The sequence below is a fragment of the Anopheles bellator genome, chromosome 1 (assembly GCF_943735745.2).
Source record: "Anopheles bellator chromosome 1, idAnoBellAS_SP24_06.2, whole genome shotgun sequence".
NCBI classification, from domain to species: domain Eukaryota; kingdom Metazoa; phylum Arthropoda; class Insecta; order Diptera; family Culicidae; genus Anopheles; species Anopheles bellator.
This window is the reverse complement of record NC_071285.1, coordinates 27,491,140-27,508,072: the sequence shown is the minus strand read 5'-3', so window position 1 is coordinate 27,508,072 and position 16,933 is coordinate 27,491,140. Positions and strand designations below refer to the sequence as shown.

Sequence of the window (16,933 nt, the reverse complement as noted above, 5' to 3'; positions counted from 1 at the left end):
GGGGCTGCGGCAACCCGGAAGTGACCGGAGAAGCCGCCGGCACCAACACTGACCATTCTTTCACCGGAGAACAAGTGACACAATAGTGCAACAAAAATCCCTTTTTTGTTTTGCATAAGCCTGAGCCGGGTGCACCGCGTTGAGTGCATTTTGTGGGGACGAAACGGACCCCGGTCCGATGGTCTAGGCCAGGGATAGCCAACAGGAAAACGGTGTTGTGAAAAGGTGTGTACAAGATGATGCATAGGTCCGGGGAATGCTAAGCGCCGACGGTAGTGGAAGTAAATGAAGTCTTGGAAGAAGTGGTTTACCTTGCGTAGAACCAAAATCAATCCCCAAGAACCAGGTTGTTCGGACAGACTCAATCTCGGGTGCTAGTGGTTGGTTTTTGAAAAATTATTATTCATCACATGGCTGTTAGGACCCTCCTCGGCGTAAACTTATCCCCAGAAGGATTTCTTGTGTTCCTTCTTGATCAGTACCGTGAATGGGACGGGTTTCTCGACGTAGACTGGGTGCTTCACGTACACGGGGTAAGGCTTCTCGACATGAACTGCGTATGGTTTCGGGACCTCGACGTACTCCTTCTGGTACACGGGAACTTCCACTGGAACTTTCACCTCCACCGGATAGGGACGATCCACATGGACTGGGACCTTCCGTTCGACGTACACTGGAACCTTCTTCTCCACAACGACCGGCACCTTCTTTTCGACTTCCACTGGGTACGGGACCTTCACCTCCACTGGGACGTGCTTCTCAACCTCAACAGGATACGGCACTGGGACCTTCTTCGTGATAACAGTCTGTTTCACTTCCTTGTGCCCGTAGTCGTGTCCATAGTGGCCATGGTCGATTTGATGTTCGTAGCCGTAGGTTTCGTATGATCCCTGTTGACCCGATCCCAGCTCCCAGAGTCCGCGCTTTTCCTTCTTGGAACTGTCGACTGCCGCCGCGCTGGCTAGGGCCAAAGCCATAGAGAACACAACAAACGCCTGGCAAACGCCCGTTGGAGTAGATGGTAACAGTAACTCGAACGCACGACTGTCAGTGGATGTAACTTACCTTCATGTCTGCCGAATTGGTGTCTACCGTGCACGTACTGTAGCGGACGATCACAACCGAATGATGCGTCCACGTCCACCGATCTGTGGTTTTTATACGGATCTGATGAACGATATTGTCTCTCTTTCCACACTACAAAGTTACCTCACGTCCAAAAACCCCTTTCCGTTCGCTCGCATACTCACGTAAACCGTTTATCTGTGAGCTAGCGGCTCCGAGCTACTCCGAAATCAATCAGATCAGACGCCTCCAACCTCAATTTCTTTGGCCCACGCTAAAGTGCACAGGAAGCTTAGGGGCAGGCTCATCGTGATGGAAAGCGCATCCGAGCGAGCCCAACGAATGACGGCCGGCTCAGGGGACTGATTCGTGGGTCCGATATCGGGGGTCTTACCAACCGTCAAGAGGTCACCAAGCCGTTGGCATGAAACCACAGAAAATACGTAACACATCACTTCAACAATTGCGCACACGTTGGTGACTCGAATTGGGGGTCTGAATTGTGGCGCTATTGGCAGATACAACAATTGGACATTTCTTTTTTGTGGAAATGTCAGTAGACACGGCCAATGAGCACGAAGAGAGTACCCAACCAGACTTATGACGGCGCAGAAGTCGTTACGAAATTTACATCCTTATTTTCAAGGTCAAAATAGCTGCTTTTCATATTAAACTGGAAAAACTGGTAAAAAAACAGGAAACTTAATCGAAAACAATCAACTGGAACGAGGCAAGCAAACCAACTCCAATAGTTGATTGATGTACAATATCATATTACAACACATTTTTAATATTATATTACAAAATAATAACTGTTTTCCCTTATTTTATTTACCCAATTAACTTAAGTCTATTTGTTTGTCGTTCTTTTTTAATATTTTACTTAGCACTATTTTTTTTTCTTTTATCTAGTAAAATAAAAGTTTACACTGCTTACTAATTTTCCGTTTTTTCAAACACGAATATGCATTTCATAATTTTCTTGATTGCAATAAATGTTTATTAACCGCCATCGTTAACCTTCATGGCTGAGAAAATCGACTTCACAACACATATTAAGGTTATTAGGGTTCACCGGGTTAGTTGTTTCTTGGTCTGAGTTTTCTGGATTATTATTATTATTATTATATTTATCGGAAAGCCTACATTGTTCTAACTCCAATAACTTTCCCAAATAATGTTCTTATTGGCACAGTTTAATCAGCACATCTTCGGAACATTGCTCTGTTTACTATACATGAAATTTATTTGACAAAACAGCTGATATGAAGAAAAAATGCAAGTATGGATTTAAAAAAAAATTTGATGGTCAGCGTGTTGATAGTAAAACTCAAATTCAAATCAAACTACTAAAAGTTCAAATCAAACAAATGTAAGCAGCAAACAAAACAAATCATGTACGGACAAAATAATGATTTTTATTTAAAAAGAACCACTTATACCGTCCACTACGTTTACTTTTAGCCCCAGAACGATTTCTTGTGGTGTTCCTTGATGTGCACTGTCACTGGGACCTGCTTTTCAATGTAGACCGGCTGCTTCACGTACACTGGGTAAGGCTTCTCGACATGAACTGCGTACGGCTTCGGGACCTCAACGTATTCCTTCTTGTAGACCGGGACTTTCACTGGGACCTTCACTTCGACTGGATACGGACGGTCTACGTGGACTGGGACCTCCTTTTCGATGTATACTGGAACCCGTTTCTCAACAACGACCGGGACCTTCTTTTCGACCTCAACTGGGTATGGGACCTTCACTTCCACCGGCACGTGCTTTTCAACCTCAACGGGATACGGGACTGGGACCTTCTTCGTGATGACTTGTTTGACTTCCTTGTGAGTGTAGTCGCCTCCGTAGTATCCTTGATCCAGCTGATGATCATAGCCGTGCGATTCGTAGGACTCCTGCTCCCAGAGTCCCCGCTTGTCCTTCTTGGAACCGTCGACTGCCGCCGCGCTGGCCAGGGCCAGGGCCATTGAGAATACAATGAACGCCTGGAAAGACAAAATTTTGTCCTGCTTAAACTGCCTTGTCTCTTGAACACAGCTGACACGTACCTTCATGTCTGCCTACCGCTTGGATGTACTGCACTGGATCGGTGGTCACAACGGAATGATGAACCTCCAACGAAAATGCGATTTTATATCGTCGGGCAGAGGACGCGATGTAGTAATCGAATTCATTAATAGCCTCTCGCTATCTCTTTCATGGTTGCAGATCTTGGAAACGTGTGGAGCAACTTGCGAACAGCGATGCATCGTAAAGTGTTACCAATGGCGTTAGGTTATTGTTACGATGATCAACTGCAAAGAAAGTCAATTTTTGCTTATTTTTATTGTCACCATTTTTAAGAGATGTCACCCGGTTTCTGTGGAATTTGGTCTTCAAAATTAATTTGGATTTGTGCTTCTGATAGGTCTACAGAAATTGTTTTAATTTTTTTGCAAATAAAAAACTTCAATAAATATTCTCCACAGGTTCAGAAGTGCTCAAAGTTGCATTACGAATTCGACCGAAATTAAGGATTTCAAATAGCCGATAAAGTTCAATTAGATCTTTGAAATGTGAAGCAAAATGTTAGAAAATAATGAACGAACAAAAATATGTTATGTGTTATAGAAGAAGGAATGTAATGCTGTTTTTAGCTTAAGCTTTATTTAGTTGTTTTTGTTTTAGCTGGTTGGAGTTTAATTGAAGATTTGTACTCAAGTTAACACACTGTCAGTTGTTTCGAACTGACGTCTTTTGCATAGAAACCGATCAATCGACACAGCGCAGACGGATGATCTACGGACGAGCCACGTTATTTAATGTTGTTAACATCTTAAACCTTTATTTTACCCTACGATGTTGGCATGATGTTTTCAGACATCAATTGTTCATCAATTTTCCAACTTTGTTAATCAATTTTCTAAGACTTTGCTTTTCTTTTGCTTTACTTTGCTGTAATATGTTTTACGCACGACTTTTGTAGCCAACTTGCTTCTTGGTTGCTTGATTGATTGCAACTAAAATTCTGTAGCCGTTATTAGTGGGCGTCCAAATTTCCAAATCCAAGATACCGAACTTAAAAAAGAAAATATTGTTTGCTGATGTTACGCAACTAATGAGCGCAACCACCATCTCTTCAACCGAATGACTACACTGGTCTTCTCAGCTCAATGAACATCAGCTAAAGTTTAAAATCCAACTCCACGTCCAAACTTGTGATAATCCGAAGTAAAATCTGATGAGCTGGTCAACTTCCAAATACGAGGTGATACGTTCAACAACACTATCGATTGATTGTGGTACAACAAATTGCTTGCATCCGATTTGGTGTTTAATTTTTGGCATCATAAATCAGTGGTAGAGTTTCGCAATAAGGTTTATCAAAGTCCCCAGCCCGTTACTTAGCCCCAGTAGTGCTTGTTGTGGTACTCCTTCACCGGGACCTGCTTTTCGACGTAGACCGGCTGTTTCACGTACACCGGGTAGGGCTTCTCGACGTGAACTGCGTACGGCTTCGGAACTTCGACATACTCTTTCTTGTAGACCGGGACCTCCACGGGAACCTTGACCGGAACAGGATACGGACGGTCTACGTGGACTGGGACCTTCTTTTCGATGTACACCGGAACCTTTTTCTCCACGACGACCGGCACATGCTTCTCCACCTTCACCGGGTACGGCACCTTCACCTCGACCGGGACGTGTTTCTCCACCTCCACTGGGTACGGAACCGGGACCTTCTTCGTGACGATGTGCTTCACCTCCTTCGTCGCGTAGTCGCCATAGCCCAGGCCGTAGTTGTTGTAGCCATAGTTGTCGTAACCGTAGTTATCGTACGACTCTTCCCACAATCCGCGCTTCTCCTTCTTGGAGTCCTGGGCTTCCCCAGCGAAACCAACGGCCAAAACAGCCAGGAACACGATAACCGACTGGCGAATGAAAGGAAAAACTCACTGATTAGGTATGACAGAAACTTGGAGGCGTTTTCAAAAGCCCACCTACCTTCATAGTGCAGTAGCTTCTTGGCGATTGCTGGAGATGTGCTCTAGTGGCTGCTTTGAACGGTGTCAAGTGAATGATAATTTCCGATTGCTGGTACACGGCATTTATAGTAAACTGGCGTGAAACTCACATCCTGTTTGTGAACGCTTCAAATGAAGCTAGACATGGCCGTTTGTCTCGCTTTACAGCTGCATTTTTGTTTGCAGAATATTTTTATTGTTCAACGAGGACTACACAGCGCCTGTGTTAACGATGCGTAAAGGACAGTGGACCTGTCGAAAGCATTGGCCAACCACTGTAGAGGCAGGTTATGGGTGGCCAACATGAGTTTTGTAATTCATACGGTTGGATTGCTTCGCCTTCCACATAGGCCACACTTCCTGAGGCCGTCAAAACCGACTCTTATGCTAAAGCTATGGTGCCTAAAATACAAGTCTCTTCGGTTCAAACTCGTTGACGGTGGCTTATTTGTTTGTTTCTCTTGTGCCGGAAACTTATTAATATGATAGATTTGCAAATTACTATTGGAATTTTTAAGTTTTCTGCCAGATACGTGGACAATGCCATTGCCAAGGTTAAGCTTAATTCGTCTGTTGCAAATATATGCCATAAAAAAAATAGCGATCACTAACATGTAACTGCGGTTGGAATCCTGCGTTTACAAACAACTATAGTTCATAACTTTCAAAATGAACGGTGACTTGGCATGTGACCTACCAAGAATGATATGATATTTTGATATTAGTATCAATATAAAACTGCTGAAATGCTGAAATAAGAACTACACAATACTACTTTACTCTTTATCTTTTTTTTAAGTCTTTCCATTCCAACGATTTCCCAGAAAAAAGGTAATAAAACAGGTTCGCAATATCCTAAAAAAATTTAAAAAATGAAATAACTTACACCTCAAACAATTGAGACTCCAAAATACACAAAAAATTGCCTGTTTTGTTCCAATTTTTCGTGCACGTCGACGTTGTGGAAAAGTCTGGGATTAATGTATTCTCATATTAAAATGTCAATAACTACCGAAAATATGGGTTAATTTACAGGGTGGCAACGAGAAAGTGATACACGCATTTGAGTGCCCATCGTTTTAATTTTTACATCCATCCGATCTGTAGGTCCGATCTTTGTTTACTGTTTGAAGAAGTGTTCACAGAAGCTATGTTCACAGTTTATTCATACGTGATAAAGTCAGTGCTTGTGTTCCGTTCACCACAAAATTGTAATGGATTCTTATAGATGAAAATCAAGATCTTGCATCTTCAAAACCTCACAAATATTCAGATGAGTAGGAAGCTGTCACATATGAACTTGACCAGATTATTCGTGTACAGGACCATCAAACGTTTCAAGGAAACTGGTACAGTTGTTCCCAAAAAGAAACCGGGGAAAAAAGGGGCTGTACGGACTTCAGCGGTAATCAAAGCGGACCGGATTCGACGAAATCCGGTCCGCTCGGGAAGAAAAATGGCACGTGGTATGAAAATGAGTCACACCTCCACGCAAAACATGATCGAAAAGGATCTTGGATATAGTCCTTTTAAGATGCATAGGACTCATGGATTATCTCTCAAAAATATTGCCGACAGGGTTGCCAGATCTCGAAAGTTCTTGAAGACGCACGCTGCTCACAACATATTTTTTTCGGACACTTTGGAATCGGAAATGTTCACTTTGGAGGCAACTTTGAACACGCAAAATGATCGTGTCTATGGCGGAAGTCTTCGTGATATGCCAGCCGATAAAAGAGAGGTCGAGAGGTACCAAAATGCATAAGCTGTGATGGTTTGGGGAGCAATATCAGCAAAAGGCAAACTACCACTGTTATTCATCGATCAGATCGTGAAAATCAACAAGCAATATAACTTGCAAAATGTTATCAGAAGCCATTTGCTTTCTTGTATCAAGGAACTTTGGGGAGATGAAGATTTTTGCCTACAACACGATTCAGCACCTGTGCATTGAGCATTGGTTGTTCAAAAATGGTTCAAACAAAATTTGCCATGTTTCATCAGTTCCTCTGAATGACTCTCATCGTCTTCCGATTTGAACTCGACTTTAATATCTAAGTATACATGCCAGGAAAGTTAGGCGACGTAAAGCATATGAGTTTGGACACTTTTAAGAATCTCTTAGTCAAAATATGGGATGAAATGCCGAACGAAGTCGTGCGTGCGGCGTGTGATGCTTTCGAAAAGGCACTTCGGACCGTAATCAAACACAAAGGCGAAAGATTGAAATTGAACTGAATACATTGTAAGTTAACCACTGTAACATGTTATTAAAGCAGCTAGAAGAGAGAAAAAAAAATCTGATTTTTATGACATAATTTAAGTGTATCTGGGAGGCCTCCCAGTATCACTTTCACGATGCCACCCTGTAAAGACAAACCTTAAAAAGGATAATATCTCTCCTCGGCCCTATACTAGGACAAAATTATTTTATTAAACAAAACAACCAACTAGTGTTGCCGCTAGAGTTGGAAAAGGAAATGTCCCGTGTATTTTTGTTTTTTTTGTTAAAAGTAACGTGCAAAGTTTTGATGATGGGCTCTTTTAGAATCACGCATAAAACACCTATCGATGGTTACGATTATCTAAACATTGTAATTGGCTTCATGCAATGCCAGCCTTTATCCTGCACCTAATTTCAGATTTCATTCGGCACCCGACATTATGTTGACTTGAATGTGAATGGTATTATTCAGATGAAAGAATTCTAAAACTAAAACAAGGCGTATAAAACTGAACAGTCAATGTCCCTGACAGAAGAGAAGAAATCATAAGTGTGTGTTGCATTTTCAATACCCCTAAAACACACTATGAATCGCCCATAGATCATCCGTCTCGCTGGATCAATTAATCGATTTCGAGGTGAAAGACGTCAACTTTCGAACCCTGACAATTGCATCAACTTCGGTGCAAAACTTTAAAGCGGTCCTTATTGCGGCTCAATTCGATACATTTGTTACTCTTTATGCATAGGACTCCTTTAAGACAAATACATGCATTTCAAATTCAACATTTATTTCACTTCATTTACAACAATCAAGTATCGATTTTTTGGAGTTTTTGGATCAACATTTCAGCCCCACAGCGACTTCTTGTGGTGTTCCTTGATGTGCACTGTCACTGGGACCTGCTTTTCAACGTAGACCGGCTGTTTCACGTACACTGGGTAAGGCTTGTCAACAGGAACTGCGTAAGGCTTCGGAACTTCGACATACTCTTTCTTATAGACCGGGACCTCCACGGGAACCTTAACCGGAACTGGATACGGACGGTCTACGTGGACTGGGACCTTCTTTTCGATGTACACCGGGACCTTCTTCTCCACAATGACTGGGACCTTCTTTTCCACCTCAACCGGATACGGGACCTTGACGGGCACGGGCACGTGCTTTTCCACTTCCACCGGGTATGGAACCGGGATCTTCTTCGTGATTACTTCCTTTTTGGTAATTAGCGGAGTGTGAGCTTCCAATGAACTGTCCTCGAGATCCCAGAGTCCTCGCTTTTCCTTCTTGGACTCGTCGACTGCCGCTGCGCAAGCGATGGCCAGCGCCATAGAAAGTACGATGAACGCCTGGTAGGTAGAGTAGCGATAGCGGATAGATTTGGCTCCCAAAGGATCGGCCTGTCGTGTTTCAGATGATGAACTTACCTTCATGGTAGCCTTCCCAAACGCTGGTGAAAACGACGTAAGTGAACTGCCCCCTGTAACGTTCGGCTGCAAGATGATGCCTCAAACCAATCCAGCACGTGGCTTTTATAGGCATTTCTCCTCGCACCTGAACTCAATCGCAACCGTTGCCATAACTTTCCTAATAAACCGACACTAGACAAGGGTCGGCCGCTTTACGCCCCGGTGAGCTGCGCGAATACGCAAGATAACTACACACGAGGCACGCATCTCATCGGAGCCATCTCTACTGGGCTGACCGCAGCGAGCCAAAAACGGAAACCACGTAACCGTAATGCTGCGCTGAACCGTGTAATAAATGTGTAAAATCTTCTCAACAATTTTGAAGGTCAACGGGCTTTGCGCGACCCCCGCTTCAAGTCGTCTTTGGATGTAACCATCCAAATGTAGCTGGGTTGCCAGCTGAAATAACTTTCTTTCGCGAGAAAAACAGTGGCACAACCTTAGAAGGGCAAGTCAGTTTCCAATTTTGCTCCTTTTTTGAAAGCTCCAAATGAAATTTGTAGCTGATTTTGTGTTATTTACAGTGGTCCTTGTTGTTCGTTCACTCGTTCAACAGACAAATGTTTGATCGCCAGAATTAAGTCAACTCACCTAGGTCTTTAAAAAACTGTTTGGTCAGGTTTGACTTCATTTTTAGTTCAGTTTATTTGGGTTTCCGATTCCGGCGGATGATCGATTACTGTCGGTGTCGCAAGCTCAAATTCATGATCTGTTTGTCCAATTTGTTTTGTGTTTTAAAAGACACATTTTGTAAGACGCTACTTGATCCTTAATTAACCGCATCCAAGAAAGATTTCTATAATCAATTCATGTTGATTCACTTTAATTTAGACAAATCTGGAAATCTGGCTTAAGTCTAGCAAACGGGACTATAATTTAACGGCTCTTAGGACTCGGTAGAACACGCCAAAAGGTTAGCACGTTAGCATGAAGTTAATCAAACGTTCACGTAATTCTATGAGCTAACGATAATATTTGACCCGAAGGTTTGTTTCCTTGCCTAATCTTAAAGTGATGCAGTCGCATTCCAAAAAAATACTGCAAAAACCTTCTAAAAGCATTGTTTGTGGCCGATTTGGTTTCGCTTCTCATTGACAAGTTCTTAGTTTTATAGCGACACACCTTTTTGGACTCGTTGGTCGCGTCCTTCGGTATTTACTACTAGAAATTCCATCAATGAGTGCCTCAGTAAAATACCACCACGCCACAGAGCCACACTAGCGGTTACGGTGGAGTGATCGGCATCCCGGAAAAGGTGAGAACCGTAATCTCCAATCAACCGGAAAGTATTTTCGTGAAACACAGCAGACGGACCAACGCAGAGTTGTTTGGGTTTCTAAATCAGACCAGTATTCAGTTGTTGAAGAATTCGTTGGAACTAGAAGCCATGATTGGCATCCGATCGGTACAGTATATAAGCCCCCAACTGAAGCAATCATAACCATCAGTACTCGTTTGGCCATCTTGAGAGCACCACCAAAGCAACACTAACAACATGAAGGTGAGAATTCCTCGTGACTGACTTGTGGAGGCCAAACTCCTGGAACCATTCGTAACGCAACTCCTTTCTTTCCTCCCTACCAGATTATGATCGTGCTCTCGGCCCTGCTGGCCATCGCCCTGTGCAGCAGCGAGCAGGAGGCTAACAAGAAGGACAAACGGGGAATCGTCGAGTTGAACAATGGATACGAGGATTACTACTACGGTAACGAGTACCAGCATCATCCGCATGTGACCAACCACGTCACCGTGACCAAGAAGGTGGCCGTTCCGTACCCGGTGGCCGTCGAGAAGCAGGTTCCGGTGGCGGTGAAGGTCCCCGTGCCGGTGCACGTCGAAAAGGAAGTCCCGGTCGTGGTGGAGAAGAAGGTTCCGGTCTATATCGAGCGGAAGGTTCCGGTGCACGTCGATCGTCCTTACCCGGTGCCGGTGAAGGTCCCGGTGAAGGTTCCCGTCTACCATAAGCAGGTGGTTGAGGTGGCCAAACCATACCCGGTAGCGGTCGAGAAGCCGTACCCAGTGTACGTGAAGCAACCGCACTACGTCCACAAAACGGTTGAAGCTCCAGTTTACGAGCACAAGTCACTGTGGCACTAAACCGTTCGGAAGGTTCAAGTACTCATGCGTTTGCGAAAAATGGTTAAAGAATGAAAATAAATTCAACAGTCATTGCTAATGCTAAGTCCCACTCGCTGCAATCTATTGCGTCTGGAGAAAGAAGTGGTCAACACTGTTTGAAGTTCTGGTCCTTATCACGCTTCACGTCGGGATCGCCGACATTTTTCTTCGTCATTGGACATTGGACTTGTAATATCGGGAATCGAGAGAATTGCATGAAGATTGATGCTCGAAGGTTACATCTTTCGGTTATAACATGCCGTCAGATACCTCACATTTTGCTATCCTCAGCGCGAGACAATCCGAAGCAGTTTTCCTTCAAAAGACTTGATCTTTTCTTCGGTATGACTAGCCTTGATCATCCATTTTCAGTGTCTAGAGAGCACTCATAGGCGTCGTCTTGTAATTCCTAGGAGTCGCAAGTGCTGCTGGCAGTCACAGCCAACAGGGTCAGAGAATCGAAACTAGATCGTTGATCGTTGATACCTACATAGATTCTGTCACTTTCGGTCGGTCATCAAAAGTTCGACAAATAAGTTTTGCAATGCATGCAATAAAAATAGCTTCGCATTCGTCAACCCGAAGCACGAACAAACAAGATAAGAATAAAATTAAGTTTCACTTTCAACCGAACCCACCCTGATGAGTCAGCGACAAACATTGTCTAGCCACTGGACACGCCAACTCCGCCAGAACTCGCAAGTTCCGTCATCCCGGAAGTAGTAAACTCTTCCACCCAGCCGTGCCAGCTTCCGGCCGCGGTCGAGGTGCGCCTAAAGAGTGGCCAATAAATACGTGCTAGTGGCACACATCCAATTAATTCTGTACCGATCAGAGATAGGATCGTGTAATAAGTTCAGGCAGATCACCCTATGTTTCAACTTAACGACACCTTCACCTCGTAAATGGAATACGGATACGGTACAACCCACCACGGAATGCGTAATGACGACGGGGGGGGGTTTGGTGAAGCGACCAGAGAGAGGCCACAACAATAACACCCGATCGCATTACGCACTGCGCGGACGAAACGACGAAAAAAGAAAAACTTATCGGCAAAACGATAAAACGCTACAAAAAATACAGATAAAGAAGGGACGATCGGGGGGCGAGTACGTTGGACAAAGAGAGAGAGAGAGTCTAATCGAGACGGGTGCGGCGACGTGAGCAGTAAACAAACGACCGGCGCGCGGCGGCGTAGAATGGATAAAAAGTAACGAAAAAAAAAACCGAACCTACCACACACGATCAGGTTGCGTGGCGCAAGTGCGACGGCGGAAGGCGCGGTGTCCTTTCCTTCCGATAAATGGCTGACAGTCGAATCTCGCGGCCGCGGAGTATTTGGAGTGAAAATTTCGGCCTAAAACAATAAACAAAACGAACGAAGGGATCAAACGCTAATATTATTTCTGCGTCGGTCGGACCAGCCCACGGGATTCGTCATATTATTGACCGCATTTTAAATGCTGATCGCGTCAAAACTCGAATGGCTTGATCGAAGGTTACAAAATAATATTATTGGACCTCCCTTGGGAGATCGCCATTTGATCGGTCCGAAACTAAGCCCTTTTTTGGTGACAATGTATATCGACTCACATTTACTTTACGACCAGCGGTAGCCGATGGAATCGCAGAAAATAAAACTTTTTGATTAAAATGTTGCGATCTGAAATTTTTCCCATCATGTCAAGCTATGCTCGATAGAAGTAAACGAAAAAATGAATTATTTACAATTCGATCCAAACGAACGAAAAGGGAATCATATTCTGTTTTCCCTTCACCGAGGTTTCACTGTAGCGCACGATAACCCGTTCGGTGTCGGTGAGCCGCGAGTCAGCGCGCGATCAGTTCGAAAAGCCGGCTCAATCGGCACACCACGTAGAGCGCGTCGCGTCGGCTTTACTGCTTAGTTTGCAGAAGTGGCCCAAATTACCCACATTCTGTGCGGCCAGACCCCTCAGCTTGTGGTAAGCCATTGCTCTAGAAGTCTCGACCGGATAAATGCCGGCGCCAGTCTCATCAACGTCATCTTACACGTCAATATTAGTCACTCGTTCGTGTGCGTGTTTGTGCGTAAATCTGTGTGTGCACCGCTCAGTGACATTCCATCGGCTCCTACGTTCGGCAGGCACGTTCGGAATTCCACGCTGGTGGCCGTGGTGAGATGAGATAAGCGCGGGCACCTAGCACCACCAAAACAAAACCGAAGGCGGCTCACCAAACGGTCGGAACGACCACTAAGGAAAGCAGCGCGTAAGTGTGCCAGTGTTCGATGTTGGTGTGCAGGTGTTATACTAAACCGTAGCAGAGACCTATCAGCTGATTGAGCCGGTTAATCGCGGGCGCCACTGGTCGCCACGTGTTCGGCGATGCTCTGCCGCTATGCGCTTACTCATGCTAGGGGTTTGTTGTGACAACTACCGGCAACTACCACCAATCGGTCGGTCAAATTTATTACTGTGCCACAAAAAACCAATCCGATGTCTTCCGATTGTTTACCGGGATTTTCCAGCTCGATCAAACGGTATGACGCATGTCCTGTGGAATACCTTTATTTCATATTGATATTGATCTAGAAATCTAGGAACCCACCCGACAAATCAGATGATCATGCCCATAGAAACCAAACCAAAATACCGTGCTGATAGGTTTTTTCGGAGAACAAAGGATGTATCTTATCGAAGCGTATTAGGCAAAGTACAGTGACGTTTCCGGGCGAAACTGATTGTCCTATTATTTGCAGAAATTGCTTGTATTGTGAACTTTTTTTTTATCTTGTTGCAACATTTCAACTGATAATTCATAACCGCAACCTTGGTCTAGCAACATTACATCAGCAGCAATTTGAAACAGTTCATCAAAGCCAGTAGCACGCTCACTGTTAGCTTTGTAGGAATACCGTCTTCGTTTACCTCGTCACGCACGAAAGGACACGCACGATCAATTTCATAATTTTATGCCATAACGATCACCCTCTTCACATTGTCCACAGCTCTGTCCTTTGCTCTTCGCTAATTTTGTCGTAGAGCTGGAACGCAGCTACGACGACAGCTCGGGCTGGCCCGTTATCAGCTGGCCCGTTTGACGACGCCGTACGAACGTACTCGCGCGCCTGGGAAGCGATCCATTACTGCGCTGCTGCTATCGAGGAATTGGAAAGGCGAAAAAAAGAGCAAGAAATGAACCACAAACAGTGCACCAGCGTGATGATAAAGCCAGGCAGACCGGTGGGAAGCTTCGACCGCAACTGACTGGAACGGCGCAGCCGAAGGAGCAGCCGAAGGAGCAGCCTTCAGTCGCGACGATCATTTCTCCGCGGCAGTACACTCTGCACGCTCCGTTCTAATATTCTCATTCACTACTTCAAAATGGACACCACAAATGGGTTCCGTAAAGCGGTGGTGGCCACCTGTCTAATAGTCCTCTCGCAACTTGGTTCAACGGAATCATCGGTAAGTGTATTGCCTAGCGCCCGCCCGCCAGATTAGGCCAGCCAGTTAATAACCATGTCTTCCCCGCAGTACTACGACTATGCAGACTACTCCGAGCGTTCCCTTGACGAGACGGTACCCCTTCAGCGATCGACGGTCGACAGTGAAAGCTACGTTGTGTCGGTCGTAGAATTTCGACCAGAGCAGATGACCATGCCCATCGAAGAGCGCACGAAGCTTCACCTGGACGAGTACAGCAAGTTGATCCGATCGCCCAAAGCGAGGGTAAGTTTAACCGCAAACACCGCCGCCGAGTTACATTCCAGAAATGCGGCCACTTCCGACACTTCTTTATCACTGAAGTGTTGAACGGAAAAGTTGGACTGAAAACAACACAAACACATGAATGGAGTGCAATAGAGTCAATGAAAGTGAGCGCTGGAAAGGGTCTCTTATCAGTTCGCCTTCCGAACGTGACAAGTTAGACGCCGACAGTTCCTATAAGAAAAGAGTGGATCGGCGCACCTGCACACGGGATGGATTGTATTGTGTGATCTTCCGTTTCAGCCGTCGGACATTATCGTGTTCCCGGAGCTAACCCTCAACTCCCTATCCGATCCGGTGTTCGTGCCGGAGCCCAGCCAGCGTGTGGTGCCTTGTGACGATCATGGCACCATTTTGGTGACACTCTCATGCCTTGCCCGCGAAGTGCAAAAGTATCTGGTGATCAACCTTTCGGAACAGTACTACATTCAGCAGCTAGCCGAAACCGTGCGCTACAACACGGATGTGGTGTTCGATCGTAACGGCACCGTTATAGCGCGCTACCGGAAGTATAATCTGTTCAAAGAGGCAGGCACCAGCATCCCAGCCGCGCCCGAGCTGGTCACATTCGAGACCGACTTCGGCGTACGGTTTGGTGTTTTCACCTGCTTCGACATCCTGTTTTCACAGCCGACTCTGGAGCTGGTCAAACAGGGGTTGCGCGATTTCGTGTTCCCGGCGTTCTGGACCTCGGAACCACCGTTCCTGGCGTCGACGCAAATTTTCGAAAGCTGGGCCTATGCGATCGATGCCAATTTGATCGTATCCGGCACGAACTACGATCTGTCTGGGGCCACCGGTACGGGTGTGTTTGCCGGCCGCAACGGAGCACTGCTGGCCCACTTTACCGGCACTCCGACCAGAGAGCTGCACACTGTAACCGTACCAAAGTACGGGTCGCAAAGGAAGTACGGGTCACAGTACCACTCGCTCACGAACGATGTGCTGGAGGTACCAACCCTTGACACGACCGGCCACCGAATCCCAGGATCCGAGCTCGATCGAGTCGTGATGGGACGCGACTTTCTCGAACAATTCACCACACTCCAGCTGAACCCGAGTGCCGCACAAGACACGATCGGTGGGATCGTTTGTAGTGGGCTGTTCTGTTGCGATTTTACCGTCAGCCTGAGCCTCGACTACGATCACCTCGTCACACACTACTATCGTCTGGCGGTCTTCGACGGTGTACGCACTTTTCAGGGCTTTGCCGACGCACACGTCTCGATTTGTGCGGTAATTGCCTGCCGGAACCAAACCATCGCCAGCTGTGGTCTGCTACTGGAGAGCGCATCACCCTATTTCCAGCTTAGCCACATTTCAATTACGGGACAGTTCCAAGCAAACGGTACGTTGGCGATGCCCAGCACACTGGACACGGCGATGTACTCGCTGGACGCCAGCCACTACCGGTTTTCGGGCGACATCAAGTGAGTAGATGCGATTCTATAGTGTCCCGAGTGTCTCCACGTACAACGTTTCCATATCACTTCAGCCGCACCGCAAATCTGCAGACAGTGACGATGAATCTTACCAGCCCAGCGAGCGATCTGCAAACGTTCGGCATTTATGCGTTCAATCACAAAAACTTTGAATTTTTCAACCCGATCGAGCTGCCGGAAAGGAATGGCGAGCAGGCGCCACAGGACGGCGACGGTGCGGCCAGTTTGTTGAACCGGTCAACATTTGTGATTCTAAGTGCGGTACTAGCTGGAGCCTGGCAGTGGGCAACCACGGCCTAACCTTCGCGATGACACCGATTCACATCGCATAGGGGTGCTAGACGAGAGGGTGGCGAGATTCCAGAAAAGTGCTCCCCGAAAACATTTCATTCCTCGCTCCGGTATTTTTCGGGTTTTTTGTCCATCCACAGCCTTTCCTATAATACGCAGTATTTTGAGTCTGAGGCCGGCTGGGCCAAAGTAGCACGTAGAACATCGTGCCATCGGTACCTATAGTCATTAACTTCTAGAAGCAATGCAAACAACCGTTGCTTTTAATCAGACAGCGATTCGATGCGATGATACATAGTATCGTCTGTATTTTAGACAATTCGTTGCGTGGAGAATAACCAATTGTTCAAAGAAAAGATGTGATAAAAACGGCTAATACACTGGCCCCAATCAAATCCAATGAGCGTTTACAATAAAGTGTTAAGTTTGAAACCCGTTCGGTGTAGTTCTTATAAGTATAAATCGACGCTTTCGAATCGAATGTGGCGCTTTTTCGCCGACATTCAACCGCTTTGTTTTGTTTGCTTTTCCCACAAACTTATTTTTTGTTAA

General features: G+C 45.7%; 5 protein-coding genes across 5 annotated transcripts; 2 read left to right on the top strand and 3 right to left on the bottom strand.

The window, feature by feature from the left end:
* Positions 1–440: 440 nt before the first annotated feature.
* Positions 441–1,071, bottom strand: LOC131215366 (mantle protein-like). The gene is made up of 2 exons (XM_058209753.1): positions 1,066–1,071; positions 441–995 (listed from the first exon to the last, which is right to left on the bottom strand). The coding sequence occupies exons 1-2, from the start codon at positions 1,069–1,071 to the stop codon at positions 441–443; spliced, it is 561 nt and encodes a 186-aa protein (XP_058065736.1).
* A 1,454-nt stretch (positions 1,072–2,525) lies between these two features.
* LOC131215365 (titin-like) lies at positions 2,526–5,067 on the bottom strand. Its single transcript, XM_058209752.1, has 3 exons — positions 5,058–5,067; positions 4,497–5,008; positions 2,526–3,062 (listed from the first exon to the last, which is right to left on the bottom strand). Exons 1-3 carry the CDS (start codon positions 5,065–5,067, stop codon positions 2,526–2,528), a joined length of 1,059 nt encoding a protein of 352 aa, XP_058065735.1.
* Positions 5,068–8,154: 3,087 nt separating this feature from the next.
* Positions 8,155–8,739, bottom strand: LOC131215363 (mantle protein-like). Its single transcript, XM_058209751.1, has 2 exons — positions 8,734–8,739; positions 8,155–8,655 (listed from the first exon to the last, which is right to left on the bottom strand). The coding sequence occupies exons 1-2, from the start codon at positions 8,737–8,739 to the stop codon at positions 8,155–8,157; spliced, it is 507 nt and encodes a 168-aa protein (XP_058065734.1).
* Positions 8,740–10,235: 1,496 nt separating this feature from the next.
* Positions 10,236–10,882, top strand: LOC131216551 (mantle protein-like). Its single transcript, XM_058211067.1, has 2 exons — positions 10,236–10,276; positions 10,360–10,882. The coding sequence occupies exons 1-2, from the start codon at positions 10,271–10,273 to the stop codon at positions 10,870–10,872; spliced, it is 519 nt and encodes a 172-aa protein (XP_058067050.1). The 5' UTR covers positions 10,236–10,270; the 3' UTR covers positions 10,873–10,882.
* A 3,323-nt stretch (positions 10,883–14,205) lies between these two features.
* On the top strand, positions 14,206–16,763 carry LOC131216258 (vanin-like protein 1). The gene is made up of 4 exons (XM_058210701.1): positions 14,206–14,345; positions 14,415–14,609; positions 14,892–16,078; positions 16,144–16,763. Exons 1-4 carry the CDS (start codon positions 14,262–14,264, stop codon positions 16,388–16,390), a joined length of 1,713 nt encoding a protein of 570 aa, XP_058066684.1. The 5' UTR covers positions 14,206–14,261; the 3' UTR covers positions 16,391–16,763.
* The last annotated feature ends 170 nt before the right edge of the window (positions 16,764–16,933 follow it).